Below are 23,270 nucleotides of genomic sequence, written 5' to 3' on the forward strand. Positions count from 1 at the left end.
CCTCACAACACTACAGTCTCTCACACACTACACCTCACAACACTACAGTCTCTCACACACTACACCTCACAACACTACAGTCTAACACACACTACACCTCACAACACTACAGACTAACACACACTACACCTCACAACACTACAGTCTCTCACACACTACACCTCACAACACTACAGTCTCTCACACACTACACCTCACAACACTACAGTCTCTCACACACTACACCTCACAACACTACAGTCTCTCACACACTACACCTCACAACACTACAGTCTCTCACACACTACACCTCACAACACTACAGACTAACACACACTACACCTCACAACACTACAGTCTCTCACACACTACACCTCACAACACTACAATCTCTCACCACACTACACCTCACAACACTACAGTCTCTCACACACTACACCTCACAACACTACAGACTATCACACACTACACCTCACAACACTACAGTCTCTCACACACTACACCTCACAACACTACAGACTAACACACACTACACCTCACAACACTACAGTCTCTCACACACTACACCTCACAACACTACAGACTAACACACACTACACCTCACAACACTACAGTCTCTCACACACTACACCTCACAACACTACAGTCTCTCACACACTACACCTCACAACACTACAGTCTCTCACACACTACACCTCACAACACTACAGACTAACACACACTACACCTCACAACACTACAGTCTCTCACACACTACACCTCACAACACTACAGTCTCTCACACACTACACCTCACAACACTACAGTCTCTCACACACTACACCTCACAACACTACAGTCTATCACACACTACACCTCACAACACTACAGTCTCTCACACACTACACCTCACAACACTACAGTCTCTCACACACTACACCTCACAACACTACAGACTAACACACACTACACCTCACAACACTACAGTCTCTCACACACTACACCTCACAACACTACAGTCTCTCACACACCACACCTCACAACACTACAGTCTAACACACACTACACCTCACAACACTACAGTCTAACACACACTACACCTCACATTACTACAGTCTAACACACACTACACCTCACAACACTACAGCCTCTCACACACTACACCTCACAACACTACAGTCTAACACACACTACACCTCACAACACTACAGTCTAACACACACTACACCTCACAACACTACAGTCTAACACACACTACACCTCACAACACTACAGTCTCTCACACACTACACCTCACAACACTACAGTCTAACACACACTACACCTCACAACACTACAGTCTCTCACACACTACACCTCACAACACCACAGTCTCTCACACACTACACCTCACAACACTACAGTATAACACACACTACACCTCACAACACTACAGTCTCTCACACACTGCACCTCACAACACTACAGACTCTCACACACTACACCTCACAACACTACAGACTAACACACACTGCACCTCACAACACTACAGTCTAACACACACTACACCTCACAACACTACAGTCTCTCACACACTACACCTCACAACACTACAGTCTAACACACACTACACCTCACAACACTACAGTATAACACACACTACACCTCACAACAATACAGTCTCTCACACACTACACCTCACAACACTACAGTCTCTCACACACAACACCTCACAACACTACAGTCTCTCACACACCAAACCTCACAACACTACAGTCTAACACACACTACACCTCACAACACTACAGTCTAACACACACTACACCTCACATTACTACAGTCTAACACACACTACACCTCACATTACTGCAGCCTAACACACACTACACCTCACAACACTACAGTCTAACACACACTACACCTCACATTACTACAGTCTAACACACACTACACCTCACAACACTACAGTCTAAAACACACTACACCTCACAACACTACAGTCTCTCACACACTACACCTCACAACACTACAGTCTAACACACACTACACCTCACAACACTACAGTCTAACACACACTACACCTCACATTACTACAGTCTAACACACACTACACCTCACAACACTACAGTCTCTCACACACTACACCTCACAACACTACAGACTCTCACACACTACACCTCACAACACTACAGTCTCTCACACACTACACCTCACAACACTACAGACTAACATACACTACACCTCACATTACTACAGTCTAACACACACTACACCTCACAACACTACAGTCTAACACACACTACACCTCACAACACTACAGACTAACACACACTACACCTCACAACACTACAGTCTAACACACACTACACCTCACAACACTACAGTCTAAAGCACATTACACCTCACAACACTACTGTCTAACACACACTACATCTCACAACACCACAGTCCAACACACACTACACCTCACAACACTACAGACTAACAAACACTACACCTCACAACACTACAGTCCAACACACACTACACCTCACATTACTACAGTCTAACACACACTCCACCTCACATTACTACAGTCTAACACACACTCCACCTCACATTACTACAGTCTAACACACACTACAGCTCACAACACTACAGTCTAACACACACTACACCTCACAACACTACAGTCTAACACACACTACACCTCACATTACTACAGCCTAACACACACTACACCTCACAACACTACAGTCTAACACACACTACACCTCACATTACTACAGTCTCTCACACACTACACCTCACATTACTACAGTCTCTCACACACTACACCTCACATTACTACAGTCTAACACACACTACACCTCACAACACTACAGTCTCTCACACACTACACCTCACAACACTACAGTCTAACACACACTACACCTCACAACACTACAGTCTAACACACACTACACCTCACAACACTACAGTCTAACACACACTACACCTCACAACACTACAGTCTAACACACACTACACCTCACAACACTACAGTCTAACACACACTACACCTCACATTACTACAGCCTAACACACACTACACCTCACAACACTACAGTCTAACACACACTACACCTCACATTACTACAGTCTCTCACACACTACACCTCACATTACTACAGTCTCTCACACACTACACCTCACATTACTACAGTCTCTCACACACTACACCTCACATTACTACAGTCTCTCACACACTACACCTCACAACACTACAGACTAACATACACTACACCTCACATCACTACATATGTGAACATATAATAGATACAGTAATAACACCATTGTGCAGCTTTTTATTCGAAGAAATGATGGCGAGTAGTTTTCAGAGAGGGAGTCATTCTCCTTAATCAAATGAGCTGAGGGGGTGGTGAGGGAGGTTCATGTAGGTTTGGGTGGTGTACCATATATACCGTATACCTGGGTATTTAGAAATACTGATGGTACGATTTCCAATACCATAAGGGCTACCCTAGGCTCCAGCATCACATGACCCCCTCCATTACAGCTTTAATTAAAGAGCTGCTGCTCGTTGCACAGCGGTATACATCCCAGCCACCCAGCCCCACAGCCCCACAGCCCCACAGCCACCCAGGCCCAGAGCCCCACAGCCACCCAGGCCCAGAGCCCCACAGCCACCCAGCCACCCAGCCCCACAGCCATCCAGCCACCCAGCCCCAGAGCCACCCGGCCCCACAGCCACCCAGCCCCACAGCCACCCAGCCACCCCGCCACCTAGCCACCCAGCCCCAGAGCCACCCAGCCACCCGGCCCCAGAGCCACCCAGCCCCACAGCCACCCAGCCCCACAGCCACCCAGCCCCACAGCCACTCAGCCCCACAGCCACTCAGCCCCACAGCCACCCAGCCTCACAGCCACCCAGATACCCAGCCCCAGAGCCCCACAGCCACCCAGCCACCCCGCCACCTAGCCACCCAGCCCCAGAGCCACCCAGCCACCCGGCCCCAGAGCCACCCAGCCCCACAGCCACCCAGCCCCACAGCCACCCAGCCCCACAGCCACTCAGCCCCACAGCCACCCAGGCCCAGAGCCCCACAGCCACCCAGGCCCAGAGCCCCACAGCCACCCAGCCACCCAGCCTCACAGCCACCCAGATACCCAGCCCCACAGCCACCCAGGCCCCAGCCACTCAGCCACTCGGCCCCACAGCCACCCAGCCCCACAGCCACCCAGCCCCAGAGCCCCACAGCCACCTAGCCACCCAGCCCCAGAGCCACCCAGCCACCCGGCCCCAGAGCCACCCAGCCCCACAGCCACCCAGCCCCACAGCCACCCAGCCCCACAGCCACTCAGCCCCACAGCCACCCAGATACCCAGCCCCACAGCCACCCAGCCCCACAGCCACTCAGCCCCACAGCCACTCAGCCCCACAGCCACCCAGCCTCACAGCCACCCAGATACCCAGCCACACATCCCCACAGCCAACCAGCTACCCAGCTACTGCAGTTCCACATCCCCACAGCAGGTCAGAGCTGGTGATGGGTTGTCTCCATAAATATGACTGAGAGCAGGGCCAGGCCTGCTGACTCAGCTGTCTGTGGGGTCCCACAGGGCCACAGGGGCCGAACTGACAGCCACATGGAATTGTGCACACTCATTGTTATTGGGAGAGATTAATGAACACAGAGATAGGGTCTGAGACTGGGCTAACCGAAGAAAGATGGGCCGAATGCAGTCGGTTTTACTGGCCTGGTTGGAGGTGTGCTGCAGTAAGCAGCTTCCTCACTACATATGGGTAGACTTGTACACACTCACCCAAAAAAACTCCACTGGTCCACACCAGCAGCCACCCTGGAGCACAGAGGGTGAAGGTGTATAGCAGCTGCTGAGTCCAGCTGCAGAGGACCCACTGTGGGACAGAGGAGAGGACCTGGCCTGGGCCTTATGGTCCTACTGAGACTTCCCATCCACACCAGTGGGACAAACAGCCCACTGCAGCAACTCACTCACAAACACACACAGCTCGCCCATACTGCTACAATAGGTGTGCAGCAGACAAATAATAATTCTAGGCACAAGAGTCAAATGCATTCAACTCCAAACTGATCACCACTATTTTGGGCAGCCAATAAGCTTCAATCATAAAATGCCAAATGGATCACTTCCGCCTCAGCAGCAAATGGCTGGCAGGAGGCTGTAGACAGGCAGGTGCTCAGGTATTTTATTAGGAAGCCTAGTCACTCAAGCTCATTGTAGCACCTCTAATCCACTGCACCAAACCTGCACATACAGCATAGCACAGCAGGACCACCAGCCTATCTGTCTCTCCCATCACCATAATGATCTCTCTCTCACACACACACACACACACACACACACACACACAAACGAGGAGGGAGGAAGAGAGACACAATAATGCTTTGAGAAGAGACTGTGTTACACGCACTGGACACTTTCTCTCTTTCAGGGGGAGAGAGAGGGGGGAGAGAGAGGGGGGAGAGGGAGAGGGGGTAGAGAGAGAGAAAGAAAGAGAGGGGGGAGGTGGAGAGAGAAAGAAAGAAAGAGAGGGGGGCAGAGACACATTAACACTTGCAGTAGGCAGTGCTGGGCTGCTGATACATTGAGATACTACTACTAGTGCCACAGTCATCACCACCAACACAGTCTCCACTCTCAGCCTTTCTCTACTACTGGCCTGCCTGGCCCACTATCAGTCTACAGGCTGCAAACATACACTACAGGCTAGGAGACAGGGTAGCCATGTCAAAGATAATACGAACCCTTACATATCATCCTCGTATTTGGAGTTGTATGTGCATTGCAAATTAGGGCTGGCACAATATCGTGGCACAATTATCCCATCTTCTAAACTCATTGACAAGTGGCACCATTGAATTATGGCATCAATATGTGTCTTAAAATAAATAACTACATATACAAAAATTGAAATAATATATATCATATAATTTGAATACAGGGAGGGACCAGGAAACCTGGTCACAATGCAGACACAGTGGACAGATACGAGACACATTTTAATACCATTGTCACAACTTCCGCCGAAGTCGGCTCCTCTCCTTGTTCGGGCGGCGTTCGGCGATCGACGTCACCGGCTTCCTAGCCATCGACGCTCCATTTTTCTATTATCCATTTGTCTCGTCTTGTTTCCATACACACCTGGTTATCATTTCCCCAATCAATCTACTTGTATTTAACCCTCTGTTTCCCATCATGTTTTGTGTGTAACTGTTTCACATTTTTTGTGGTGTTTGATTTACGCGCTTTACTTTGGTTATGTTCTGTGGTTTTGAGCGCATTTTTATTTATGTAGTGCTCTCGTATTTTGGAACTATAATAAAGTGCGCTTGGTTACATTTCGCTTCTCTCCTGCACCTGACTTTGCCTCTCATACACCCGATATTGACAGAATTACACACCTACCATGGAGTCAGCAGGAGCAGGTACCCCGGTTAGAGGAGTCGAGGAGCGCGTCCAGGAACATTCGGCCATGTCACATCATCTTGGTGGATTGCATTATCCAGACCATGGACCGCTGGAAGAGACAGGAAGTCTCTCCAGTGCCTCGACCAGCACAACCGGGGTTGTCACCACCCGTTCCATCCGGAATGAATTCCAGTGGGATGCGTCTCTCCCTTCCCAGGGAGTATGATGGAACGGCAGCACAGTGCCAGGGTTTTCTGTTACAACTGGATCTCTACCTGGCCACTGTGCACCCAGCTCCCTCAGGAGGGGAGAGAGTGGCCGCCCTCGTCTCCTGTCTCACAGGAAGAGCGCTGGAGTGGGAAAACGGCGTGTGGAGAGAAGGAGACACGGCGCCAGACCACTTTGAGGAGTTCACCCGTCGCTTCAGGGCCGTCTTCGACCATCCACCTGAGGGCAGATCGGCGGGGGAGAGGCTCTTCCATTTGAGACAGGGGACGAGGAGCGCCCAGGACTTCGCTCTGGAATTCCGAACCTTGGCAGCCGGAGCAGGCTGGAACGACAGGGCCCTCATCAACCACTATCGATGCAGCCGATGTGAGCTGGCCTGCAGGGATGCCACCATTTCCTTTGGCCAACTGGTGGATTTGTCCATCCGGTTGGATAACCTGCTGGTCACCCGCAGACGTCCAGAGGGGGCTCTGTCGGTTTCATCATCCAGCACCCCCGCTCCAGTGCCCATGGAGCTTGGAGGGGCTGCGCATAGGGAGACTGGAGGAGGATCCATCACGTGCGCCATCTGTGGCCTCAGAGAACACACTGCCGGTCAGTGCCATGTTGGTTCCTCTGGGAGTCGAGGCAACAGGCAGGGCACTCTGGCGTCACCCCAGGTGAGTTTGCACCACACTCATTCAGAGTCCTCTGTTGATCAACTGTTTGTGCCTGTTGGTTTCCGTGAGTTTTCCCCACATTCCCGCATAAGGCGCTCGTCGATTCAGGCGCAGCTGGGAATTTTATAGACAGAGCATTAGCCATTCGGTTAGGGATCCCCATTTTTCCTATAGTCAGACCCTTCCCGGTACATGCTCTAGATAGTCAACCATTAGGGTCCGGGCTAATCAAGGAGGCCACCATCTCCTTGGCTATGATTATGCAGGGGAGTCATGAGGAGAGAATCAGTCTCTTTCTCATTGACTCCTGCATTTCCTGTGGTACTAGGCCTTCCTTGGTTGGCTCTGCATAACCCCACTATTTCCTGGCAACAGAGGGCTCTCACGGGGTGGTCGTGAGAGTGCTCAGGGAGGTGTATAGGGGTTTCTGTTGGTGCTACCACGGTGGAAAGTCCAGACCAGGTCTCCACCGTGTACATCCCCCCAGAATATGCCAATTTGGCTCTCACCTTCTGTAAAAAGAAGGCGACTCAATTACCACCTCATCGACGGGGGGGATTGTGCGATAAATCTCCTGGCAGACACTGTGCTTCCCAGGAGTCACGTGTATCCCCTGTCGCAAGCGGAGACGGTGGCTATGGATACATATGTCTCTGAATCCCTGCGTCGGCCCTCTACTTCACCCGCCTCCTCAAGTTTATTTTTCGTGAAGAAGAAGGATGGAGGTTTACGCCCATGCATTAACTATAGAGGTCTCAATCAAATTACGGAGAGGTACAGTTACCCGCTACCTCTTATCGCTACGGCGATTGAGTCAATGCATGGGGCGCGCTTCTTTACAAAACTGGATCTCACGAGTACGTATAACCTGGTGCGTATCCGGGAGGGAGACGAGTGGAAGACAGCGTTCAGTACCACCACAGGGCATTATGAGTACCTCGTCATGCCGTACGGGTTGATGAATGCTCCATCAGTTTTCCAATCCTTTGTAGACAAGATTTTTAGGGACCTGCACGGGCAGGGTGTAGTGGTGTATATCGATGACATTCTGATTTACTCCGCTACACGCGCCGAGCATGTGTCTTTGGTGCGCGAGGTACTTGGACGACTGTTGAAGCATGACCTGTACGTCAAGGCTGAGAAGTGCCTGTTCTTTCAGCAGGCCGTCTCCTTCCTAGGGTATCACATTTCCACATCAGGTGTGGAGATGGAGAGGGACCGCATTGCAGCCATGCGTAATTGGCCAACTCCCACCACGGTAAAGGAGGTGCAGCGATTTTTAGGGTTTGCCAATTACTACCGGAGATTTATCCGGGGTTTTGGTCAGGTTGCTGCGCCCATTACCTCACTGCTGAAGGGGGGTCCTGTAAGGTTGCGGTGGACGGCTGAGGCGGACAGGGCTTTTGGGCAACTAAGAACTCTGTTTACTTCGGCTCCAGTGCTGGCCCATCCGGATCCCTCTTTGGCATTCATAGTGGAGGTGGACGCGTCCGAGGCTGGGATAGGAGCCGTGCTCTCACAGCGCTTGGGCACGCCACCGAAACTCCACCCCTGTGCTTTCTTCTCAAAGAAGCTCAGCCCAGCGTAGCGTAACTATGATGTGGGGGACCGGGAGTTGTTGGCTGTGGTTAAAGCGTTGAAAGTGTGGAGGCATTGGCTTGAGGGGGCTAAACACCCTTTTCTCATCTGGACTTACCACCGCAACCTGGAGTACATCCGGGCAGCGAGGAGACTGAATCCTCGTCAGGCAAGGTGGGCCATGTTCTTTACCCAGTTTGTGTTTACACTATCCTACAGACCAGGTTCCCAGAATAAGAAGGCAGACGCACTGTCCCGGCTGTATGACACAGAGGAGCGACCCATGGATCAGACACCCATACTCCCGGCTTCCTGCCTGGTAGCGCCGGTCGTGTGGGATCTGGATGCGGACATTGAGCAGGCGTTGCGTACAGAGCCCGCTCCCCTCCAGTGTCCCGTTGGGCGTAAGTATGTACCGTCTGCTGTCCGTGACCAGTTGATCTCTTGGGCCCACACATCTTCCTCCTCTGGTCATCCGGGGAATGGTCGGACGGTGCGCTGTCTGACTGGGAAGTACTGGTGGCCCACTTTGGCTTATAACGTGAGGGTTTATGTCTCCTCCTGCTCGGTGTGTACCCAGTGTAAGGCTCCGAGACACCTGCCCAGAGGTAAGCTACATTCCTTACCATTCCACAACGACCTTGGTCACATCTGTCCGTGGATTTCCTAACAGATCTTCCTCCCTCACAGGGAATACCACGATCCTGGTTGTTGTGGATCGTTTTTCTAAGTCCTGTCGTCTCCTCCCTCTGCCTGGTCTCCCCACGGCCCTACAGACTGCGGAGGCCCTGTTTACACACGTCTTCCGGCACTACGGGGTGCCTGAGGATATAGTGCCGGATCGGGGTCCCCAGTTCACGTCGAGAGTTTGGAAGGCGTTTATGGAACATCTAGGGGTCTCGATTAGCCTTACCTCAGGTTTTCACCCTGAGAGTAACGGGCAGGTAGAGAGAGTTAACCAGGATGTGGGCAGGTTTCTGCGGTCATATTGCCAGGACCGGCCGGGGGAGTGGGCAGTGTTTGTGCCCTGGGCCGAGATGGCACAGAACTCGCTTTGTCACTCCTCCACTAACCTCTCCCCTTTCAGTGCGTATTGGGGTACCAGCCGGTTCTGGCACCGTGGCATCAGGGTCAGACCAAGACTCCTGCGGTGGACGACTGATTTAGGCGCGTGGAGGAGACATGGGAGGCTGTCCATGTCCATCTGCAGCGAGCCACGCGTCGCCAGAAAGCCAGCGCGGACCGTCACCGCAGTGAGACCCTGGTGTTCGCACCGGGGGACCGGGTCTGGCTCTCGACCCATAACCTGCCCCTCCGCCTGCCTTGCCGGAAGCTGGGTCCGCGGTTTGTGGGGCCATTTAAAGTCCTGAGGAGGGTGAACGAGGTATGTTATAGATTACAGCTTCCCTCTGATTATCGTATTAACCCCTCGTTCCATGTGTCTCTCCTCAGGCCGGTGGTGGCTGGTCTGCTCCAGGAATCTGAGGTGCGGGAGGTCCCTCCGCCCCCTTTGGACATCGAGGGGGCCCCGGCGTATATCGTTCGTTCCATCCTGGATTCGAGGCGTCAGGTGGGGGGCCTTCAGTACCTCGTAGAGTGGGAGGGGTACTGGCCGGAGGAGAGGTGCTGGGTACCGGTTGCAGATGTTTTGGATCCTGCACTGCTGCGGGAGTTTCACTGTCGTAGGCCGGATCGCCCTGCGCCTCGTCCTCCGGGTCGTCCTCGAGGCCGGTGTCGCCGCTGGAGCCGCGCGTCAAGGGGGGTGTACTGTCACGACTTCTGCCAAAGTCGGCTCCTCTCCTTGTTCGGGTGGCGTTCGGCAATCGACGTCACCGGCTTCCTAGCCATCGCCGCTCCATTTTTCTATTATCCATTTGTCTCGTCTTGTTTCCATACACACCTGGTTATCATTTCCCCAATCAATCTACTTGTATTTAACCCTCTGTTTCCCATCATGTTTTGTGTGTAACTGTTTCACGTTTTTCGTGGTGTTTGATTTACGCGCTTTACTTTGGTTATGTTTCGTGGTTTTGAGCGCATTTTCTTTTATGTAGTGCTCTCGTATTGTGGAACTATAATAAAGTGCGCTTGGTTACATTTCGCTTCTTTCCTGCACCTGACTTTGCCTCTCATACACCCGATATTGACAACCATGTGTAGACCTATTTTAGAATACCCTGGGGGATATTAAATAATCCTGATTGTACTAAGAATTGGCATTTGGTGCAAATCAATCCCTGAATGGCCGTTAAGGGAAACTGTCAAACTGAAATATTTTACTGTATTACCAGAGGAGAACTAGACATTTGAAATATCTTAAATACCAGTTTTACTTATTCTCACAAATGTGCTCTGCCATCTTAATATTCATATCACAGGATAAAATATAAAATAATGAGTAAGAGACATGAGGAAGTATCCAAGGTTCTGTGTCATATGTTGTTACTGTTCTGAGGACAGTAGGCCTTAACAAGGGATAGTTCACAAAAATTACTAAATGACACATTGATTTCCTTACCCTGTAAGCATTCTATGGCTAAAACATGACATCCATCCAAGCTTTTTTCTTATTTCCCTGGCAGTGTTTCCAAATGGAAACATTTGATCATTTGTGGCACAAATCCCATTCAAGTCACGGTACCAATATTAGCATTTTTTGTGCATCGTGTCCAAATCATCTGAAAGTATCTAAAATTGATAATGAAGCTCAACAAAGTCACTTAGATCAGTACCATGACTTGAATGGGATTTGTGCCTCAAATTCTAAAACATTAGCATTTGGAAACAGTGACGGGGGAACTATGTCAAAGCATAGATTACTGTCATACCTTGTCCATAGACTGCTTACAGGGTAAGGAAACCAATATGTAATTTTGTTTAACTATCCCTGAAATCTGAGCAAGGTAAAGTATTGACCTCAGATTTACACCATTTTATTTTTTACCTTTATTTAACTAGGCAAGTCAGTTAAGAACAAATTCTTATTTACAATGACGGCTTACAAATAAGCAACCTTTTACTGTAAAAAAATATAAAAAAGAAGGGATATTGCACACGGGTGTTTATGTGTGTGTTTGAGTGTGTGTCTGTGTGCATGTGTCCGGTGCAGCTCTATCAGTAAAGTGAGAGAAGTGTGTCTGTTACCAGGAAGGGATGACCTTGCTACAGTACTGTGACACTGTGAGGATAGGGAATAGGGACACTCCAGATAGCAGATAGATACCACAGACAGCTGATGAAACAGCTGCATTAAAACAGGTGTCAAGTGGCAAACATGAGGAAAAAACCAAGTCAAATAGTGAATACCATTATATCTCCACGGAAGCATTGGTGAGAACAGAGATAAATAAATCTATCAGTGAGCGAGCCATAGTGCCTGAGATAAGAAGCCTTCAGGGAAAATATTCAGTGAAAAAAAGCATAAATGGGGAAGACAATTCAACCATAGCCTCTGTATAACCCAGCACTGGCCTGTGTGTCACCCTGAACTGAGACTAGTGTTTCCTGGGTGTGGGTTTTTCATCACGTTTAAATGTTCCCCGAAAAAATCAGTCTGCACCACAAACACAACCTCAGAACCTCAGGCCCACTGCTACAGCAACGGGACACCCCAGACATAACATTATGACTGTACTTCACTGGGATATCTAGAAAAAAATTGAAAATGCAGGAAGAGAGAGAGAAAGTTCCCCCTGTGATAACATCTGCTCCAGGAACCAAGATAGCCTCTAAGCTGGAGAGAGGAGGTTAGGGAGGGGAGGGAAAGGCTGGGGTAGTCACAACACTTATTTAACAGACTTTAGTAGGCTGGGTGGCTGCTGTTTACATAACTGACATGGGATACTCTGTAACAATACACTTTCAATCAAAGTTGGGCTGCATGGCCAGAATGACTGTCTCTCCCCCCTTCGCTGGTCTCTCCCTCCACTCCATGGACTCCCATACTGCCCACCACACACACACACACACACACACACACACACACACACACACACACACACACACACACACACACACACACACACACACACACACACACACACACAACAACAAAAAAATGTAATGTGGGCTCAACAGCCATGTGGGACGAAATCAGTAATAACAGCCTAATAAAAGATAAACGTGATAAAAGATGGGGCATTTCCACCTGCTATTTTCAGAAGACAACAAAAAACAAAGATTAAATGCTGAATTGAGTGGTGGGGGCCCTTGAGGGCCCATTGGTTCTCAGGTCCATGAGTCACTTGTCCATATCTAAACAACTAATACACCCATAGCACATACTGTACATACTGTATCTACCAAATAGGTTTCCCAGCTAGCACATTTGGTCCATTGAAAGTTGTGGGAATGTAGGTTTTTGGTTTCACATTTTTTGTGGGAATGAAGCCATACCGGGTTTCTGAGAACAGAAGTGAAAATGTTTGCATATAGCGTGCTTGCAGTTGCGTCACAAATCACCTCGCAACCACACCAAGGTCCATGTTGGAAGACCAAACTCAGTCTGTTGAAAGTCCTCCAACCATCCACATGGCTGGCTGCATTTTGCTACCACCGGAAACTTCGGGAAAATTGCCCATTATTTAGTTTTTCTAAGGACCCAGAAAACAGAGGCAGTGGAAGAACCTGTTAAAGTAAGAAAATATACAGTATGTTGGAAGTGACCAAAAACGATGCTAGCTTGCTCCGCAAACTTGGTGTGCAGGCTAACTCACGTTATTCTAAAATGAATTAAATTCATTGTTTTCCTTATCAATCTACAATGTACACACAATACCCAATAATGACAAAGCAAAAACAGGTTTTTAGAAATGTTTGCAAATGTATTAAAATAAAAACTTTACATAAGTATTCAGACCATTCGCTAGGAGACTCGAAATTCAGCTCAGGTACATCCTGTTTCCATTGAACATCCTTGAGATGTTTCTACAACTTCATTGGAGTCCACCTGTGGTAAATTCAATTGATTGGACATGATTTGGAAAGGGACACACCTGTAAATACAAGGTCCCACAGCTGACAGTGCATGTCAGAGCAAAAACCAAGCCATGTGGTTGAAGCAATTGTCCGTAGAGCTTTGAGACAGAATTGTGTCGAGGCACAGATCTGGGGAAGGGTACCAAAACATTTCTGCAGCATTGAAGGTCCCCAAGAACGCAGTGGCCTCCATCATTCTAAATGGAAGAAGTTTGGAACAACCAAGAACCTTCCTAGTGCTGGCCGAAAAACTGAGCAATCGGGGGAGAAGGGCCTTGGTCAGGGAGGTGACCAAGAACCCGATGGTCACTCTGACAGAGCTCCAGAGTTCCTCTGTGGAGATGGGAGAACCTTCCGGAAGGACAACCATCTCTGCATCACTCCACCAATCAGGCCTTTATGGTAGAGTGGCCAGACGGAAGGCACTCCTCAGTACAAGGCACATGACAGCCCACTTGGAATTTGCCTAAAGGCACCTAAAGGACTCTCAGACCATTAGAAACAAGATTCTCTGGTCTGACGAAACCAAGATTGAAGGCTTTGGCCTGAATGTCAAGCGTCACGTCTGGAGGAAATCTGGCAATGCTCATCATCTGGCCAATACCATCTCTACAGTGAAGCATGGTGGTGACCGTATGATGATGTGAGGGTGTTTTTCTGTGGCAGGGACTGGGAGACTAGTCAGGATCGAGGGAAAGATGAACGGAGCAAAGTACAGAGAGATCCTTGATAAAAAACCTGCTCCAGAGCGCTCAGGACCTCAGACTAGGGCGAAGGTTCACCTTCCAACAGGACAACGACCCTAAGCACACAGCCAAGACAACACAGGAGTGGCTTTGGGACAAGTCTCTGAATGTCCTCGAGAGACCTGAAAATAGCTGTGCAGCAACGCTCTGTAAGGACTGACGCCGGACAGGAGAAGCAGGTACGGGAAGTCAAACATTTATTCCGGAACGGACATGGAACACGACAAGAACAGTGTCAGCACAAGGGTAAAACAAGGACATATGACAAACAATCCTGAAGCAGGGAACAGAGCTAGGAAACAGACATAGAGAAGGAAATTACAGAAGTAATTGAATCCACGTGAGCCCAATGAGCGCTGATGCGCGTGACGGGAAAAGGCAGGTGTGCGTACTGAAGGTGGCTTGAGTGCGTAAAGTTGGGGAGTCTGGCGCCCTCGAGCGCCAGAGGGAGGAAGAGCGGGAGCAGGCGTGACACACTCCCTATCCAACCTGACAGAGCTTAAGAGCATCTGCAGAGAAGAATGGGAGAAACTCCCCAAGTACAGGTATGCCAAGCTTGTAGCGTCATCAAATCAAATGTTATTGGTCACAGACACATATTTAGCAGATGTTATGGCGGGTGTAGCGGGTGTGTACAGTCTCGAGACTTCATACCCAAGCAGACTCAAGACTGTAATCGCTGCCAAAGTTGCTTCAACAAAGTACTGAGTAAAGGGTCTGAATACTTATGTAAATGTGATATTTAAATTTGCAAAAATGACTAAAAACCTGTTTTGCTTTGTCATTAAGGGGTATTTTGTGTAGATTGACAAGATAAAAAATGTAATCCATTTTAGAATAAGGCTATAATGTTGCAAAATGTGGGGAAAGTGAAAGGGTCTGAATACTTTCCGAAGCACTGTAATGTTCGCTAGTTAGCTAACTTTACATACTGTATAGCTAGCTATCTACGTAAATCAAAAATCCCCCGCTCGCTAACTTCAAATTAGCTAGTTAGTTAGCTTGATGTATTTATCGTTGTAACTCCAAATACATTTATAGCTAGGTAAAGTAGGGTAAGTTAGCTAGCTAACAGCCATGGAAGAGGGTGAAAGGATTAGCTAGCACTTCCAGCTGTCAGAGAAGGGAGAGTAGGTTACTCTTGATAGGGCAGGTAACTTTGTGGGAGGACATTATGAAACTATTCTCAAATTCCAGTCCCTAGTGAGAAAAACTGAGGACAGAGCGATATAGCAGCATAATATTCAGGGCTATCTAACTTGAGTATAATGCAGCCTGTTTCTTTGTGATGTTTTCTGTCCTCAGATAGAGAGCCGTCAAACCCTGTCTGCAGATGAAGAGTTCCCAATGAATGTCCCAAGAGAATAAAGGTACATCCTTGTATACCATGGATCACAGTATATGTTAGCAAATTCTGTGAACAAAAATACAGTTTAAAAGTCACACAATGTCTAAACCTGATTCAATGTATCAAACCTAATTAGTTAATAATCAAGTGTGCCATTGCTGGTCTGGAACAGAAGTCTGCTCCCCCAGTAGATCAGTGGAGTGAGGTTGGACACCTCTGCTGAGGTTGGACACTTTGAAATAATATGAAAGTGTTGATTCTTTGAAGTTGTGTTTTAACCTGTTTTGTTAACTTAACTATTATTCAAGATTTACTAGTGTTGATGTTGATGAATCACATATCACAATCCTGCAATAAAGAGGGAAAGGGAATCTGTCTAATTTGTCTGTGTTTCTGTGTTGTATTATAAAATGAAAAGTACCTTATTGTTCAGTCATAAGCTCTCCAATTAGTTTTATTTGATTGCCACTATATTTTTCAGGATTTCAGCCATGTGAACCCATTTTGCATCTGATAATAGCATGCAACACCAATGCAGCCATAGGCCTACAGCAGTGGTTCCCAACTCCAGTCCTTCAGTACTCTGTGTTCCCTGTGGCTCAGTTGATAGAGCATGGTGTTTGCAGCGCCAGCATGGTGTGTGCAACGCCAGGGTTGGCGGTTCGATTCCCACGGGGGGCCAGTACAATTTTTTTTATTTTTATAAAAAAATGTATGAAATGTATGCATTCACTACTGTAAGTCGCTCTGGATAAGAGCGTCTGCTAAATGACTAAAATGTAAATGTACCCCCAACAGCATACTTTTGTTGTAGCCCCAGACAAACATACTTGATTAAACTCATTGAGGGCCTGATGATTAGTTGACAAGTTGAATCAGGTGTGTTTGTCCGCGGCTACAATAAAACTGTACCGTTGGGGCACTCGAGGATCGGAGTTGGGAACCATTGGCCTACAGTATGATGGCAGTAGCCTTATGGGCATTTGCAATGCACCCCTTGATATTGTATATCTGAAGCAGAGAATAGCTTAACTCACACTGTTTACATATTCTTCAGCTATGTGTTCTCAATTTAAAAATTATACCAGTAGACAATATATATGAGGCTAATCATTAAACTAGATTTTGTACATGCCTTGTGCTGACATGGCAATTTAGGTACCATACCGATGTAAGAATGCTGTCCATCGATTACAGCTTAGCATTTAACACCATAAAACCCTCCAAACTCGTCATTAAGCTCGAGACCCTGCCCTGTGCAACTGGATCCTGGACTTTCTGACGGGCCACCCCCAGGTGGTGAAGGTAGGAAACAATGTCTCCACGCCGCTGATCCTCAACTCTGGGGCCCCACAAGGGTGCGTTCTCAGCTCTCTCCTGTACTCCCTGTTCACCCATGACTGCGTGGCCATGCACGCCTCCAACTCAATCATCAAGTTTGCAGACGACCTACAGTGGTAGGCTTGATTACCAACAACGATGAGACGGCCTACAGGGAGGAGGTGAGGGCCCTCGGAGTGTGGTTTCAGGAAAATAACCTCACACTCAATGTCAACAAAACAAAAAAGATGATCGTGGACTTCAGGAAACAGCAGAGGGAGCAACCCCCAATCCACATCGACAGGATAGTAGTGGAGAAGGTGGAAAGTTTAAGTTCCTCGGCGTACACATCACGGACAAACTGAAATGGTCCACCCACACAGACAACGTGGTGAAGAAGGTTCAACAGCACCTCTTCAACCTCAGGAGGCTGAAGAAATTTGGCTTGTCACCTAAAACACTCACAAACTTTTACAGATGCACAATCGAGAGCATCCTGTCATGTTGTATCACCGTCTGGTACGGCAGCTGCTCCGCCCATAACCGTAAGGCTCTCCAGGGGGTAGTGAGGTCTGCACAACGCATCACCGGGGGCAAACTACCTGCCCTCCAGGACACCTACACCACCCGATGTCACAGGAAGGCCAAAAAGATCATCAAGGACAACAACCACCCGAGCCACTGCCTGTTCACCCCACTATCATCCAGAAGGCGAGGTCAATACAAGTGCATCAAAGCTGGGAACGAGAGACTTAAAAACAGCTTCTATCTCAAGGCCATCAGACTGTTAAACAGCCATCACTAACAATTTTTTTTAATCTTTATTTAACTAGGCAAGTCAGTTGAGAACAAATTTTCATTTTCAATGACAGCCTAGGAACAGCTGAAAAATTGGATGTAATAAATGTATCACTAGTCACTTTAATGTTTACATACCCTACATTACTCATCTCATATGTATATACTGTACTCTATACCATCTACTGCATCTTGCCTATGCCGCACGGCCATCGCTCATTCATATATTTATATGTACATATTCTTATTCATTCCTTTACACTTGTGTATATAAGGTAGCTGTTGTGAAATTGTTAGATTACTTGTTAGATATAACTGCACGGTCGGAACTAGAAGCACAAGCATTTCGCTACACTCGCATTAACATCTGCTAACCATGTGTATGTGACCAATAAAATGTGATTTGATTTGAGGTGGGGAAATGTATGAACCAGGAGATGGGATCCTTGTCTAAAAACATACGCAACTACTTCTACCAAGTTAAATGACAGATACTTTTCTCCCAGACGGTCTGAGTGGCACTTGGAGGTGCCACTGTGATACTGAAGATGGTTTGCCTTAGACTACCACAACAATTGCATTGTCTATGCTAAATGTGTTTAAATTGTAAAGAAATAAACTAGTTTGGCGATAAGAAATACTTTTTATTCAAATGGGGCTAGGCAAAGCAAAGATGACACAATACTTTTCATTTCCCCCATACAACAATATAGCCTACTATTAAAGTACAATATGTTGACAATATTATAAACAATAGTCTTTTACACATTCCAAATTACATTTTATATATTCATACAGTTTAAGGGGGCACTTTTGTTATGACGACAAGGTGAAGGTGCTTTACTCAAATGGCACAACAGAATCGTTCAGATAGCCCAAAGCACAGCATAAAACATCTCGTATAATTGAGAGATGTCTCCTTTCATATCTGGAAAAGGAAAGAAATTGTAGAATTAGAAACTGATGCTGCTGCAGCATTGCTCATCTTCACAGTGGGAATCCAGTCAACATGGATGTCTAGATAGAGGTCAGCTGGTTGAACCTACAGTAGTACACCTGATGCTAGAGTATCCCTTCTTCAGGTCACCTATACCATCAGGGCTCTTAATTGTTTGGTTGTGTTTAATTCATTCAGGTGGTTTTAGTGTCATATAAAGATTCAATCTATTGTTGGTCTTGAACAACCAATAATCAACACAGCAGGTTGTCCTATAGCCCACTGAGGCCTTTGTCCTATTTTGTAATGTCCATACATTTTTCCTCCTCCTATTAATAAAGTTCTCAACAAATTGTCATTGGGTTATCATATGAATATATCATATGTATATATGATAACCACTGGAGTTTTTTTGGACAATAATGTCCTCCAGGCTATATGGACGTCATATTGTCCTCTCCCCTTTTCATGGTCATGGCTAGAAGGGATCCGGCTTTTGTCAAATTGACGTCAGATTTGACATTTCGTAGCAGATTAGGAGAATTTAGGTAGCAGGTTAGGATAATTAGGTTAAAGTTAGGAAAAGGGTTAGGGTTAGCTAAATTGCACAAAAATTACTTTTGACAATTTGACTAAAGGCTGGATCTCTTTTAGCCAGGACCCCTTTTTCATAGCCCTAGATTACATGGTTTCATTCAAGACAAGGTGGTTTTTATTGATATGTTGTCAGTGTCAGTAGAGTAGAGTAGGCCTAGGGTACCATCATATTAAAAAAGATTCTGCTAATTTCTCCAGTCACATAAAGTGCAGTATAATTGCATGAAATGTTTATCAAAGGCCACATTTTTCCTGTGCAAAGGGGCACCCAAGTGGCGGAGCGGTCTAAGGCACTGCATCTCAGTGCAAGAGGCCTTACTACAGTCCCTGGTTCAAATCCAGGCTCTATCACATCTGGCTGTGATTGGGAGTCCCATAGGGTGGTGCACAATTGGCCCAGCATCTGCCAGGGTATGCTGTCATAGTAAATAAGAATTTGTTCTTAACCTAGTTGAATAAAAGGTTCATAAAAAAATATACTGACAGCTTGATGGGCAAAAAGGTTTCTTTGCTTTTCTGACTGTTCTTGAGTTTTACCTTGGCGTCACCAATGGAGTTTCATGATTTTGGGGAATCTGTAAACATATTTTTTTACCGTTGTCTTTCCTGCCTTAATAGAGCAGCCAAATACTCTACAGAAAATGACGTGGTGATGAATCAACTACTGTAGTTAGGCACTGTCATGCAGTTTTGGGTAGCCGCTCGGCTGTTGTTGTCAGAAGAATGAATGCAGTGGTCTTCCAACATGGCCGCCAGGCGTCGTCGTACATCAACTACAACCCCTCTATTGTGCAAAATGTTTTATTGGGGGTTGCAGGGAGGTTCTGAGAATGTTTTACTCTGGTTCCTTGAAAGTTTTCCTGGGAGGCATTAATTAAAGCTTTGAGAACGGAAATCAGAGATTATTTGGAGGTTTTTGAATAACTTCCTTAAAACTTTCACAGAACGTTTCAATAAGACTTTTAATAACAGTGCTAGCTTGTTTTGGATTAACTTTTTTGAACTGCAAGCACATGTAGGACACATGGAAATTCATTTCCTTGGGCATTAAAAATGCAAAGACATGTATTTTTTATTGTGACACGGCATCAGTGAGATTCAAACCTATAATCTTCTTCTCTATCCACAGAATTAATCCACTGTGTCACCAGGATGGAGCTAGCATGCCAGGTTTTTTTACTCATACAAAGCTGTTAACTTTGCAGTCTATTCAAACAGACCCCATTTCAAAGGAAACAAGCATTAAGATCAGGTTGGCCAATTAGTGGACACAGCCAACACACTTAGCAAGATAGAGGATAGAGGGAGTTTTGTTGATGCTGAGATCTGAATGTATGTGTTTTTAAATAACATTCCCACAGAAGAAAATTGTTTCTTAACGTTCTCTGTATTGTTTGAGGACATTCGCAATGTCAAACCAGTTGGAGAACGTTCCTAGAACATTACCAAAATTGAAATTAAATGTAGTCATGATTGAACTTTTAGGAACCATGCAGTTTTTTGGCATGTTCCTTAAAATGTGCTGGGAATGTTCCAAAACCAAGCAACTCTCCTGCACAATTCCCAGAAAGTTGTGGAAAGGTTGTATACAAAATAACCATAGGACAACTACGCTCTCACCAATCTCTAAGAAATATATGGTTCTCAGAACGTTAAGTGCTAGCTGGGTGGCTAGAAACTCTCTGTTTGTAGCAGTGAAACAGCTCTCGTGACTTTCGTTTCTACCCAACTGTTTTTCTACCTCCAATACATCTGCAGCCATACACAAACTATGCAAGACAACCCCACCCCTACCCCAGCATCCGTTCTCCCCCCTCCGTCCATATCCCTCTGTGGGTGCATCCTGTAAGGGTGAGGATCACTAGTAGCCGACAGTCAGTCTGTCTGTCCATAACTCTGTCTCTACTGCACCGGCATCAGATCAGTTTACAGCCGAACAGTCCTACAGGCAGATACATGCAGCTGGACACCAGCCCAGCGGTATACAGACAGACAGACACAAAGGAATGTCTTATCATATGCTAAACAATGCTCATCGATGGCTTTGATAAGCATTTTAATTCATGAAACTAAGTGAAATGTGAAGTAAAAGAGCCAAGTAGGGATTTCCCAGCTATCCCGGTCATAATCACAGATTGCACTGATACAGGTCCATCTGTAACCCACAACACAACAGCCAGTGATTGATGAAGCAGCATGTAATGTTTGTGGCAAGTGCAACTAGTGTGACAACAGCCACCAGCGCTGGCAGTGCAGTGCACAGGTCCCAGTATGAGAAAAGCCTGCAGGTAATTATTACTCCTAAGTCAGCAGTCATTACAATAGTTCTTAAATGAGAGGTAGAAGAAAGAGGATGATGAGAGAGAGTGGCACAAAAACATGTCCTCTCTCAGGGAAATGTTGCTCATTGACACAATACGCCGCAGTGTGAAGACAAAGAGAGGAGAGACAGGGAGAGAAAGAGACAGGAAGATAAAGGGAGAGAGAAAGAGGTAGAGTACCACACAGACCCATAGGACAGCTCTGCCAGAGGAGTCAGTAAATCAGGAAGAGGAGAAAGAGAGTGTGCAGTGTGCTTACAGTTTCCCCATTTCTGTATGCACAGTACATGTGTGTCAGTGCCACTTTGCACACACTGTAGAAACACGCATCAGTGTGTGTGCCCCAGCACCACTAACCAGAGCTTAGCATTACAGAGAAAGAAGGGGGGGGGGCGTTTTTCTCCCTCCTGCCCCCATCTCCACTGCTCCCTCTCCCCACCCCCTACGAACCCCTGTAAGCAGACCCTTTACCTTGCGCTTTTTATCTCGCGAGCGGTTCCTCTTCTTGGCCTTTTCCTCCTCCTTCTCCTTGCGCTCTGCCTCAAGATGGGCTTCTAAATCCTTGTTCTTGCGGAGATGTTTGGCAGCTTGTGCCATGTTTCAGCCTGGTTGAGCCAACTGTATTGTGGAGATGAAGGTGGTAGAGGCCTTGCGAGGTCCTGGGGTTGGGGCTGAGATGCTGGGTGGATGCAGCACTGGAGGTCCTGCCTGCCACGAACAGACACTGATGCTGATGGTGCCGGTGTGTGTTCCCTTGTATGGCCCTGCTGTGTCTGAGAGAGCATGCTCACACTGCCTCCTCCTCCTCTTCTTCAGCAGTGCAGTGCAGTGCAGTCACACAGACATGCCGCACACACACACACACACACACACACACACACACACACACACACACACACACACACACACACACACACACACAGGGAGGCAGTCCTCAGCCGTCTGCTGTAGGATGCTACTGCAGCTCTGCTCCCGCTCTCCTTCTCTCTTCCTCTGCCTCTTTCTCTCACTCACATACACTTTCCCTGTGTAATTATTGTAGCTGCCACTCCCTCGCTCTCGGATCCTCCATTCTTCCTATCTCTGAACCACAACAAGGGAGCAGAACAGGGGGAAATTCAGGTGAAGCTGTCTGTCTCTCTTCCTCTCCCTCTCTCTCGAGGCTCTAAGTCTCTCTTCCTCCCCTGCTGTTCCGCAGTTCTGTGAAACTACTCCGACCCCCCTCTACGGAAATGAAAAGATTAAGAAGAGAGGGATGGACGGAGGAATAGAACAGCCAGAACAGCTTTAAGTGAAAGTCAAATCTCCCTCCTCTTGCATTGATTTGGTTTCTTGTTGCAGTTTTTTTTTCTCCTCACTAATAGTCCTGCTGCTTGTTCGTCTGTGGAA

The 23,270-nt window shown here is 47.3% G+C and overlaps 1 protein-coding gene across 10 annotated transcripts in view; it reads right to left on the reverse strand.

The window, feature by feature from the left end:
- Positions 1-22,665, reverse strand: part of LOC106585259 (ankyrin-1) — a 178,871-nt gene extending 156,206 nt beyond the window's left edge. For 4 of the 10 annotated variants that reach the window (XM_014171276.2, XM_014171275.2, XM_014171272.2 and 1 more), the window contains exon 1: positions 22,353-22,665. In XM_014171276.2, the coding sequence (XP_014026751.1) occupies positions 22,353-22,478 (126 nt within the window). In that variant the 5' untranslated portion in view covers positions 22,479-22,665. The remainder of the gene's footprint in view (positions 1-22,352) is intronic. The other 6 variants (XM_014171271.2, XM_014171269.2, XR_006761722.1 and 3 more) reach the window with 5 other exon arrangements.
- Between the last annotated feature and the right edge of the window lie 605 nt (positions 22,666-23,270).

The sequence above is a fragment of the Salmo salar genome, chromosome ssa24, assembly GCF_905237065.1.
Source record: "Salmo salar chromosome ssa24, Ssal_v3.1, whole genome shotgun sequence".
Lineage (NCBI taxonomy): Eukaryota > Metazoa > Chordata > Actinopteri > Salmoniformes > Salmonidae > Salmo > Salmo salar.